General features: G+C 45.6%; 1 protein-coding gene across 5 annotated transcripts in view; it reads left to right on the plus strand.

Annotated features, from left to right (window-relative positions):
- Window positions 1-12510, plus strand: part of LOC138663674 (oocyte zinc finger protein XlCOF22-like) — a 101885-nt gene that overhangs the window by 41189 nt on the left and 48186 nt on the right. For all 5 annotated transcript variants that reach the window (XM_069749963.1, XM_069749964.1, XM_069749965.1 and 2 more), the window contains exon 2: window positions 10698-10847. In XM_069749963.1, the coding sequence (XP_069606064.1) occupies window positions 10698-10847 (150 nt within the window). The remainder of the gene's footprint in view (window positions 1-10697; window positions 10848-12510) is intronic.

Below are 12510 nucleotides of genomic sequence, written 5' to 3' on the forward strand. Positions count from 1 at the left end.
AGAAGCTCGTCCCTTATCTCTGACCAAGTTGGATTGCACGTAACTATAATAAACAAATCGTAAACCCAGAACAGAGAGACATACATACAAAGCAGGGATCACCATAAACAACACATTTTATTAGTACACTTAACACCACATATTAAAATTAAAATCATTTAAAAAAAGGGCATATCATATGCCCATTTACACGTAGAAGCTATGGTATACCAATACATTCATGATAAAGGAAACTTAGTCTCCAGAAACGCGTTGAGATTCCTACCTATATGGTTCGTGCTGAAGTCTGTATCCTCCATGTTTAAAGTTTGTGAATAAAGAAAATTCTTTTTTACGGATTCGGTGAAGCTGGACATTCCTTCTTTTTTTTATATCAACAAGCACCTATAGATAGTTTAAATGACAATAATATTTAAACTTTCTGAAATACTGCATAGGGGTTCATAAAGGTGATAATTACAGGAAATATTGTGGTTCAAAGTGGGTTTTTAGGAACCGTATTAGATCTCATTCGTCAAATAGGCAAAGGACATAATGATTGGCACCAAATACAAAGAAAAAGATAAATATTAATACGAAATAAATCATTACAATCAGCTCCATATATCTTAACCTACCAGATGAGCAATATAACAGTTTGCCATTAGTCACCAAGGCTACAGAGATGCTCACAGAACCAGATCCCTATCCCATATAAATTCCCACAGATTTAGGTACCGAGCTTACCAAGCTCTAAGTGTCTGTGGTCAATCACAAAAGTATCACCATGAGCTTCTGGAGACTTGATATATACCCATGAAACCAAACACAATGTGTGGTAATGGTGGTGCAGAGGCAGTGACCGGCTCCTGCCTTCCCAACGCATGTCGTCACCAATGTGACTTTATCAGGGGTGAGAAGTATGCTTGACTTGTGTACACATATCTATTTATACAAAGTTAGTAATGTATTGAATCCCAACAGCTGTGGGAGCGTACCCAATAGGAGCCATGTGTATCATCGGCACCTGCATTGATACGCCGGAAGTAACATGGGCATGTATCTATTCTCAGTGCGCAGTCGTGGCTGTTGTCTAGGAAACGAGAGCCGCGATAGTGTTGCGCTTGCGTGCCGTAGTTAGATGCTGTTCAGGGGAAGTAAGACACTTACGTTAGTCGTCCCCTCTGCGCATGCGACCAGGTCCTCCCGAGTGCAGTAGTGCGCAAGCACCATAAGAATAAATAACATAGGAGAAATCCGGGTATCGGCCCGCGATAGTCATAGATGGCGTCATTGAGTGACGGACCCTGGGACGCGGACTGCAGTGTTTCCGGGTCCGTCACTGCTAGCGATATGCCATATCGGCACTTGCGTTAACAGCAGCCCGTTAACGCATGTGTTGAAGGGCTGCTGTTAAGGCAATGTGAACCTAGCCTAAAGGCCCCTTCACATTAAGCGACGCTGCAGCGATACCGACAACGATCCGGATCGCTGCAGCGTCGCTGTTTGGTCGCTGGAGAGCTGTCACACAGACAGCTCTCCAGCGACCAACGATCCCGAAGTCCCCGGGTAACCAGGGTAAACATCGGGTTACTAAGCGCAGGGCCGCGCTTAGTAACCCGATGTTTACCCTGGTTACCAGCGTAAAAGTAAAAAAAAACAAACACTACATACTTACCTACCGCTGTCTGTCCTCCGGCGCTGTGCTTCTCTGCACTCCTCCTGTACTGGCTGTGAGCACAGCGGCCGGAAAGCAGAGCGGTGACGTCACCGCTCTGCTTTCTGGCTGACCGATGCTCACAGCCAGTACAGGAGGAGTGCAGAGCACAGCGCCGTGGACAGACAGCGGCAGGTAAGTATGTAGTGTTTGTTTTTTTTTACTTTTACGCTGGTAACCAGGGTAAACATCGGGTTACTAAGCGCGGCCCTGCGCTTAGTTACCCGATGTTTACCCTGGTTACCAGTGAAGACATCGCTGGATCGGTGTCACACACGCCGATCCAGCGATGTCCACGGGAGATCCAGCGACGAAATAAAGTTCTGGACTTTGTTCAGCGACCAACGATCTCCCAGCAGGGGCCTGATCGTTGGTCGCTGTCACACAGAACGATTTCCTTAACGATATCGTTGCTACGTCACAAAAAGCAACGATATCGTTAACGATATCGTTATGTGTGAAGGTACCTTAACCCCTTAGTGACAGAGCCAATTTGGTACTTAATGACCAGGCCAATTTTTGCAATTCTGACCACTGTCACTTTATGAGGTTATAACTCTGGAACGCTTCAACGGATCCCGCTGATTCTGAGATTGTTTTTTCGTGACATATTGTACTTCATGATAGTGGTAACATTTCTTCGATATTACTTGCGATCATTTATGAAAAAAACGGAAATATGGCGAAAATTTTTAAAATTTTGCAATTTTCAAACTTTGTATTTTTATGCCCTTAAATCAGAGAGATATGTCACAAAAAATAGTTAATAAATAACATTTCCCACATGTCTACTTTACATCAGCACAATTTTGGAAACAAAATTTTTTTTTGTTAGGGAGTTATAAGGGTTAAAAGTTGACCAGCAATTTCTCATTTTTACAACACCATTTTTTTTTAGGGACCACATCACATTTGAAGTCATTTTGAGGGGTCTATATGATAGAAAATAACGAAGTGTGACACCATTCTAAAAACTACACCCCTCAAGGTTCTCAAAACCACATTCAAGAAGTTTATTAACCCTTTACGTGCTTCACAGGAACTGAAACAATGTGGAAGGAATAAATGAACATTTAACTTTTTTTTGCAAACATCTTAATTCAGAACCATTTTTTTTTATTTTCACAAGTGTAAAAACAGAAATGTAACCATAAATTTTGTTATGCAATTTCTCCTGAATACGCCAATACCCCATATGTGGGGGTAAACCACTGTTAGGGCGCACCGCAGAACTTAGAAGTGAAGGAGCTCCGTTTGACTTTTTCAATGCAGAATTGGCTGGAATTGAGATCGGACGCCATGTCACGTTTAGAGAGCCCCTGATGTACCTAAACAGTGGAAACCCCCCAATTCTAGCTCCAACCCTAACCCCAACACACCCCTAACCCTAATCCCAACCTGATCCATAATCCTAATCACTAACCCTAACCATAATCACAACCCTTACCCCAAAACAACCCTAATGTCAACCCTAACCATAACCCTAATCAAAACCCTAAATCCAACACACCCCTAATCCTAATCTCAACCCTAACCTCAAACTTAACCCTAATCCCAATACACCCCTAATCACAACCCTAACCTTAACCCTAATCCCAAGCGTAACCCTAATGCCAACCCTAACCCTAATACCAACCCTAATCCAAACCCTAACCCTAATCCCAGCTCTAACCCTAACTTTAGCCCCAACCCTAGCCCTAACTTTAGCCCCAACCCTAACCCTAGCCCTAAGGCTACTTTCACACTTGCGTCGTTTGGCATTCCGTCGCAATCCATCGTTTTGGACAAGAAACGGATCCTGCATATGTGCCCGCAGGATGCGTTTTTTGCCCATAGACTTGTATTGCCGACGGATCGTGACGGATGGCCACACGTCGCGTCCGTCGTGCACTGGATCAGTTGTGTTTTGGCGGAGCGTCGGCACAAAAAAAGTTCAATGAAACGTTTTTTTGTACGTCGCATCCGCCATTTCTGACCGCGCATGCGTGGCCGTAACTCCGCCCCCTCCTCCCCAGGACATAGATTGGGCAGCGGATGCGTTGAAAAACTACAGCTGCTGCCCACGTTGTGCACAATTTTCACAACGTGCGTCGGTATGTCGGGCCGACGCATTGCGACGGCCCCGTACCGACGTAAGTGTGAAAGAAGCCTAACCCTAAGTTTAGCCCCAACCCTAACCCTAAATTTAGCCCCAACCCTAACCCTAAATTTAGCCCCAACCCTAGCCCTAACCCTAGCCCTACCCCTAACCCTACCCCTAACCCTAACCCTAATTTTAGCCCCAACTGCTGTTCTCCTGCCGGCCGGCAGATGGAGACAGATGGCGGGCGCACTGGGCATGCGTCCGCCATGTTCTTCTGCCGGCGGCCAGGAGGAGCAGCAAGAGGATCCAGGGACCTAGGTGAGTATGCTAAGGTCCCCGAATCCCCCTATTTCTCTGTCCTCTGATGTGCGATCACATCAGAGGACAGAGAATTACACTTTACTTTTTTTTTTTTTGCGGTCGCCGGTAAACAGTTAATTACCGGCGATCGCAAAACAGGGGTCGGTAATACCGACCCCGATCATGCTCTTTGGGGTCTCGGCTACCCCCGGCAGCCGAGACCCCAAAGATTCTCCCGGTGCCGGCCGGCGGGCGCACTGCGCATGCGCCCGCCATTTTGAAGATGGCGGCGCCCACCGGGAGACACGAGGAGCATCGGGGGAGCTAGGTGAGTATTGGGGGGCCACCTGGGACCCCTTTTCTCTGTCCTCCGATGTGCGATCACATCGGAGGACAGAGAAATTAAAAAGAGATCGCTTTTTTTTTTTTTTTTTTGCGATCGCCGGTAAACGGTTAATTACCGGCGATCGCAAATGCGGGGTGGGTTAAAACCCCCACGAATCATGTTCTCTGGGGTCTCGGCTACCCTCGGCAGCCGAGACCCCGGAGAAAATCGGCCTCTGGGGGGCGCTATGAACTTTTTCCACAGCGCCGTTAATTAACGGCGCTGTGGTTTAAGTACCCTTAGCGGCCGCCGTTAAAAGGCGTATCGGCGGTCGCTAAGGGGTTAAGACTGTTTTACAAATGTTTACTAACTGATTATGTTGATGGAAAAATCTTTGCAAATTCAAAACAATGTTTCAACTATAACTTCACAACGTCGATCAGGTCTCCTCTGGTCGTCTCCCAAATGGTAAATTTGTAAAAAATTTTGATTCAGCCTGTTTCATCTGTTTCCTTTCAAACCAGGACTCACATTGTTCCCTGTCTCAGCTATTTGAGAAAATTTTGCTTACTTAGATTTTGGATTAACTTGCCCAACAGATTATAGTTTTTTTGGTGGCATTTTAAAACAGTTCTTAGTATTATGACCCTTAGTAATCACTTAACACTGATCAGAGACCTAATAAGTGATTCTAATATATAAAGCTGAATGTGTGTGTATGTATGTGTGTATGTCCGGGATTGGCATCTGCACCGTCGCAGCTACAGCCACAAAATTTTGCACAGTCACACATCTGGACCCCGAGAATGCTATGTTGTGAGGCGAAATGTTAACCCCGTGCTATCCAATTCACCAAACAATTTTGCCCCTATCTACATAATGGGGAAAAAGTGAAAGGAAAAGTGTTGGAGGCGAATTGACAGCTGCCAGATGTGAAGAAGGGGGACTTAAAGAATGAGTGCGATGGCGCCAAAGAGTATATACCGTACAGTTGCTAAGGTGGGGCCCCGACATGGGATACTCACCACACATGGGGATGTGAACACACACACAAAATGCGCCACACACTACCACGTGCTTGAACACATAAACAACCCTCAGCACACATTTCACCACACCTACACCAACCTCGCCACATAAAAGTTGAAACACAAAAGTCGCCACTCAAAACTCGCCACGCGCAAAATTCACCACATGCAACACTTGCCACATGCAAAACTAAGCTCACGCAAAACTCGCCACATGTGCAAAACTCACCTCATGGAAAACTCGCCATAGGCAAAACTTGCACACGCAGAAAAATTGCCACATGCACAAAAGTTGCAACACATGAAAAAGTTGCCTCACACAAAACTTGCACATACTCAAAACGTACCACAAATGTACCACATAGGAAATAGGGCAGCTGTCAGTCACATGACCTGTCTATTATATGTATGCGTGAGCTAATATATACTGCCAGGGAAGAGGGCTTCCTGTTGGCTGGGGATTTATCAGGCTGCCAATTTAGCTTACAAATACTGAGGTGAAAATACTGAACAAATAACGTGTGAACGAGGTCTAATACAGGAGGAGATGACACACAGATATATACTATATACAGGAGGAGATGACACACAGGTACATACAATATACAGGGGAGATGACATACAGGTATATACTATATACAGGAGCAGATGACACACAGGTATATACTATATACAGGAGGAGATGACATACAGGTATATACTATATACAGGAGGAGATGACATATAGATATATACTACATACAGGAGGAGATGACACATTTATATACTATATACATTGTGATGCAGTGACCACTGTGGCAGCTAAGGGGCACTGTGTGTGCTCCTTGGGATGTGCATGGAGGCATATCTGTTGTTATAATGGTGGTGAAACAGTGATTGGCAGAATTGTGAGTGGCCGATGTGTCGCAGAGAGAGTCTGCGTGGTAAGTCTAATGCAATGTTGTTGTTCTGGGACCTGAAGTCCCTCAAGAGTGTGTATATGTATGGTGTAGTTGTAAGGGAGACTTACTAGGCTTGTTATGTGAGATGGGTGGGACAAACTAGCCACACATCCACACTCCCACCTAGGGGAGTGGTTAAGAGTATATAATGTGACCAGGGTGTGGGTCACATGTTCCTGTGTGGTTCCAGTGTTTGGACCTGAGTGGTGAAGGTCCTGGAAGGATGTGTTGGATTTCCTGTGATTAGGAGTCCTGAATAGCACACTGAATAACCTGTGTTGGATTTCCTGGGAGTAGGAGTCATGAAGAGCACACTGAATAACCTGTGTTGGATTTCCTGGGAGTAGGAGTCATGAAGAGCACATGGTGGGGCTTTGGACTTGCTAGTGGCCTGGGGTGTTGGACTGACGTCCTGAATAGCACCTGGACAGGTCATATGCCTGGAGTGTTGGACGAGGTCCTGAATAACACCTGGACAGGTCACATGTGCAGTTCATGTGTTGGGAGGTCCTGGGACTAGGATCGGATCCCTGAATAGCACACTGAACAACTTGTGTTGGAAGACTTGGGAGTAGGCTTCCTGAAGAGCACAATATGTGTTGGATTTCCTGGGAGTAGGAATCCTGAAGAGCACATGCTGGTGTGTTGGGAGGTCCTGGGAGTAGGATCGGATCCCTGAATAGCGCACAGTAAGACTTTTGGTTCTGGATGGTCTGTGTTGGGGAAGCTACCGTCCTTCGGTGGGTCTGGACTGACTGAGGTATGCCGCCCAGGCAGGTTGGTGGTCCCTGTGAGGCAGCTTTCCCAGAAGAGTGGACTGACAATGGGTCACCAGGTGGAGCGGGAGCTCCCGTCAGGTACCTATGCAGACAGTTGGTGCTTGTGATGTTCTATGAACTGTGTGGTCTCCCACGGTGACTGAACAGAGTGAGGTTCGGCGTGTTTAGAGACCGCGACCCAGTGTCATATGCGCTATATGTGACTTGGGACATTGGTAACATAGTAACATAGTTAGTAAGGCCGAAAAAAGACATTTGTCCATCCAGTTCAGCCTATATTCCATCATAATAAATACCCAGATCTACGTCCTTCTACAGAACCTAATAATTGTATGATACAATATTGTTCTGCTCCAGGAAGACATCCAGGCCTCTCTTGAACCCCTCGACTGAGTTCGCCATCACCACCTCCTCAGGCAAGCAATTCCAGATTCTCACTGCCCTAACAGTAAAGAATCCTCTTCTATGTTGGTGGAAAAACCTTCTCTCCTCCAGACGCAAAGAATGCCCCCTTGTGCCCGTCACCTTCCTTGGTATAAACAGATCCTCAGCGAGATATTTGTATTGTCCCCTTATATACTTATACATGGTTATTAGATCGCCCCTCAGTCGTCTTTTTTCTAGACTAAATAATCCTAATTTCGCTAATCTATCTGGGTATTGTAGTTCTCCCATCCCCTTTATTAATTTTGTTGCCCTCCTTTGTACTCTCTCTAGTTCCATTATATCCTTCCTGAGCACCGGTGCCCAAAACTGGACACAGTACTCCATGTGCGGTCTAACTAGGGATTTGTACAGAGGCAGTATAATGCTCTCATCATGTGTATCCAGACCTCTTTTAATGCACCCCATGATCCTGTTTGCCTTGGCAGCTGCTGCCTGGCACTGGCTGCTCCAGGTAAGTTTATCATTAACTAGGATCCCCAAGTCCTTCTCCCTGTCAGATTTACCCAGTGGTTTCCCGTTCAGTGTGTAATGGTGATATTGATTCCCTCTTCCCATGTGTATAACCTTACATTTATCATTGTTAAACCTCATCTGCCACCTTTCAGCCCAAGTTTCCAACTTATCCAGATCCATCTGTAGCAGAACTGCACGGCGTACGAACACCCATGGTAACTGGGCGAAGCGAGAGGTCCAGCATGTTTAGTGTCCGTGAGACAAAGCCGTATATGAAGTGTTAAAGATAAAGCTGCAAGTTAATATCACCTGTTGGTGCCTGTTGTGTTTTATGAACTGTATAATATGAACTGTGCACAACCTGGTTTATGACACTTTAATAAACCATATAGACTGTGTTTAAGCGAAAAATCCTGCCTGACTACATTAATCCCGTGCCAAGCGTGTCCCCCCCAATACATTCAGTAAGAGCAATCTTACAACATGAAGAGATGACATACAGGTATATACTATATAAAAGAGGAGATGACATACAGCAGGTATATACTATAAAAAGGGGAGATGACATACAGGCATATACTATATACAGGAGATAACATACAGGTATATATTATATATAGGAGGAGATGACATACAGGTATATACTATATTCAGAAGAGATGACATACAGGTATATACTATACACAGGAGGAGATGACACATGGGTATATACAATATACAGGAGGAGATGACATACAGCAGGTATATACTATTTACAGGGGAGATGACATACAGGTATATACTATATACAGGGGAGATTACATACAGGTACTGTATATACTATATACAGGAGATGACATACAGGTGTATACTATTTATAAGGGAGATGACAAACATGTATATACTGAGGGGAAAATGAGAGGTGTGAGGTAAAAATGAGAGGTGTGAGGTGAAAATGAGAGGTGTGAGGGAAAATAGTGGAGTGATTGGAAAATGACAGATGTGAGGTCAAAATGACAAGTGTTAGGGGTAATGAGAGGAGTGAGGGGAGAAAATGAGATGTGAGGGGGGAAATGAAAAAAAAAAAAGAGGGGGAAAATGAGAGGCATGATGGGAAAATGAGCGAAGTGAGGTGCTAAATGAGAGGCCTGATGGGAAAATAAGATAAGTGAAGTGCTATAACTAACTACAGATATTTACTATTTACTATGCCCAGGCAACGCCGGGCTCCTCAGCTAGTCTATATATAAGGTAGAAAATGTGTGACTGCCTCACAGGCAGACTGTGCTAGTTGTCCATAGCAACCAATCAGAGCTCTGCTTTCAATTTACCTCAGGAGCTTCAATGCTGAAAGCTGCACTCTGGTTGGTATAGTGTTGTGAATTCTGTTTTCGAACTCCCTCCTGTGGTCATGAATGGTACTTCGGCGAGTTCTGTCCATGGACTCCCTCTGGTGGCTGTGAGTGGAGCTGCTGCTTCTGAGGTTCCTTCCACAGGTGACGTAGTTTATTCTTTGGCTGGCTGTTCTATTTAACTCCACTCAGATCGTTATTCCATGCCAGCTGTCAATGTTCTTGTACTGGTTCAGTTCGCTCTTGGATCTTTCTGGTGACCTGTCTACTCCAGCAGAAGCTAAGTCCCTGCCAATTAATTATTTGTTCATTGTTTCCTTGTCCAGTTGGCTATCATGATTTTGTCTTGCTAGCAGGAAGCTCTGGGATGCAGAGTGGCACCTCCGCACCGTGAGTCGGTGCGGAGGTCTTTTTGCACACTCTGCGTGGTCTTTTGTAGTTTTTTGTGCTGACCGCAAAGATACCTTTCCTATCCTCAGTCTGTTTAGTAAGTCTGGCCTCCCTTTGCTGAAACCTGTTTCATTTCTATGTTTGTGACTTTCATCTTAACTCACAGTCAATATATGTGGGGGGCTGCCTTTTCCTTTGGGGAATTTCTCTGAGGCAAGGTAGGCTTTATTTTCTATCTTTAGGGCTAGTTAGCTCTTAGGCTGTGAAGAGGCGTCTAGGTCGTGTTAGGTACGCTCCACGGCTATTTCTAGTTGTGTGATAGGATTAGGGGTTGCGGTCAGCAGAGCTCCCACTTCCCAGAGCTTGTCCTGTGTGAGTTTAACCATCAGGTCGTTCCGGGTGCTCCTAACCACCAGGTCCATAACAGTATAGGTCGCCAGAACGATCTTACTGTGAGGTAATTTTCATAAATGAGGCCCGTTATTTCTGCAACATCCGTTGCTGTAATTACGGACATTAGTGTGACTTATCAGGTTGCTCTAATTCTTTAAGACCCTTTGGGCAAAACCTGTTGTTTTTGCATTCAACACACAGGTACCCATTTTATTGTTTATTTTATAGAGCATAAACTCGAGGGGCAAAATCTCGTGAAGGGGGGAATTTTGAGTTTGAATGTCCGCAGTATTTTTAGTCTGGTGTTAAAGACAGGCCATGCAAAATCTCACTAAAACTGGGTGAAAATGTCTTTTTGTATTCAACGGGCTACCGCACACAGATTTTCTGCTTCATATATAGAGAGGTTTTAAAAAAGAACACTAAATACTGTAAAATAATAAATTTCCTCATGTTTCCCTTATTATTTGTAGTAATTGTATTATTACACAGGATTTTTATGATGTTACATTGGCTCATCTTCTCATTCAGGTCTCTACAATATTTCATCCTCTCAGTGAAGATCTTCTATATAAGAGAATTTTCCTGATCTACCCATCAAAGATGGATATGGACAGAGACCAGATGGCAGAGAGGATATTACACCTCACCCTAGAGATCCTCTTCCGGCTTACTGGAGAGGTGAGAAATTCTGATGACATCACATTACATCACTCTTATCTATGGGTGTGACGGATAGCACAGGGGAAGGGGTGTGTCAACTTCACTCATCTCTGTGGCAGGGAGTGAAGGACCCAGCAGGGATCGGCTTTCTGGCGCCACCACTTGCCCCAGGTCACTCAGGGAACTGCACTGAGGGAAAATAGTCGCCGGAAAGGCTTCCCTTATAGGTACGAGTTATTGAGGCGATCCCAGTGAGGGGGATGTGTATCACCAGTCCAGGCTGGGGATATATATATAAACCTCCCAGCCGTCACGGACATAGGGATTCGTGAATCGAGATAAAAGAGCAGCCCAAGATTAATTTTATATTTAATCGCTGAAAAGGTGTGTATATATACAAGAACAACTATACAGGTATACAGTCAAGAGTGTAGTACAAGGGTAGGGTACAGATATGCTACATAACACGGTAATTGTAACCTATGACCACAAGGAGGCGCTAATGGATCACACGTCCAAATCTTAGTTACGTGGTTCCCTTGATGGCGTCTGGTAATGGGCCTTCTGCCAGTAGAAGAGCTAAAACCAAAATGAGGAGCTGCCTAATATCTCCTAGGCTGCTACCTCCCAAATGCTGCACCCACCCCTGGGCTGGACCGCCTCCCTCCTTCCATATCTGAGAGTATGATTTTACAGGCAGTAACGTGGATGGCACATAACTTTCCACCCGTAGCTCCAAATGGGTTGGCGGTGGCGCCACTGGGTTCCACTAGACTTTATCTGTGCAGGGAGACCAAATACAGCTACTGTATTTAAATCCTGGTAGCTATGCTTTATGACTCCATAAGGAAGGGTTCTGGAGGTGGCTAAATGGTATGGGCGTGTGGGGAAAGGAATGTCGATTCCGATTATGTGCTCGGCTAGGCTCAGAGATATTTCATTCTGTTATTATAGGTCATTTCCCAGATTCCATATTTCAGAGCCTTGCACTGGTTAGCCTGGGAGCTGTAGTGCCACAATGGCAACCTCACTTAAACAAAGCTGCACAAGAGTTCACACCCTTGTGATAATTGCTGGGGACACAGAATCTATGGCTTTCGGTCCCCCTCATTTTTTCTACTGCGGCAGGCAAATTTTTCTTGGTGAGGTCCGTTAGGGGCTTGGCCAGAGTACTATAGTGTGGAACAAACCTCCTATAGTACCCAGCAGTCCTCAGGAAGGGCATCACCGGTTTCTTGGTCCTGTGGGTGGGCCAGGATGCAATGGCATCCACTCTCCTGGGTTCTGGCTTCAAAACCCCCCCACCTACCCGGTGACCCAGGTAGAGGACCTCACCCATGCCCAGCTGGCGCTTTTCCGGCTTGATGGTCAAACTTGCCCGGTGGATCCGCCCAAGCACCTGCGTCAGATACTCTAGGTGATACTCCCTTGTGGAACTGAAGATGGCAATATCTTCCTGGTACGCAGCCGCGTACCCTTCAAGCCCCTGGAGCAGCGTGTTGACCATCCGCTGAAAAAAAGCAGGGGCATTCTTCATGCCAAATGGCATCATGGTGGACTCATACAGTCCAAACGGGGTGATAAAGGCAGAGCGCTCCTGGGTCAGCGGGATCTGCCAATATCCCCGACTCAGATCCATGATGGTCAGATACTTAGCCCCGGCAGGTCATCGATGCGTGGC

This window comes from Ranitomeya imitator, chromosome 2, assembly GCF_032444005.1.
Source record: "Ranitomeya imitator isolate aRanImi1 chromosome 2, aRanImi1.pri, whole genome shotgun sequence".
Taxonomy (NCBI): domain Eukaryota; kingdom Metazoa; phylum Chordata; class Amphibia; order Anura; family Dendrobatidae; genus Ranitomeya; species Ranitomeya imitator.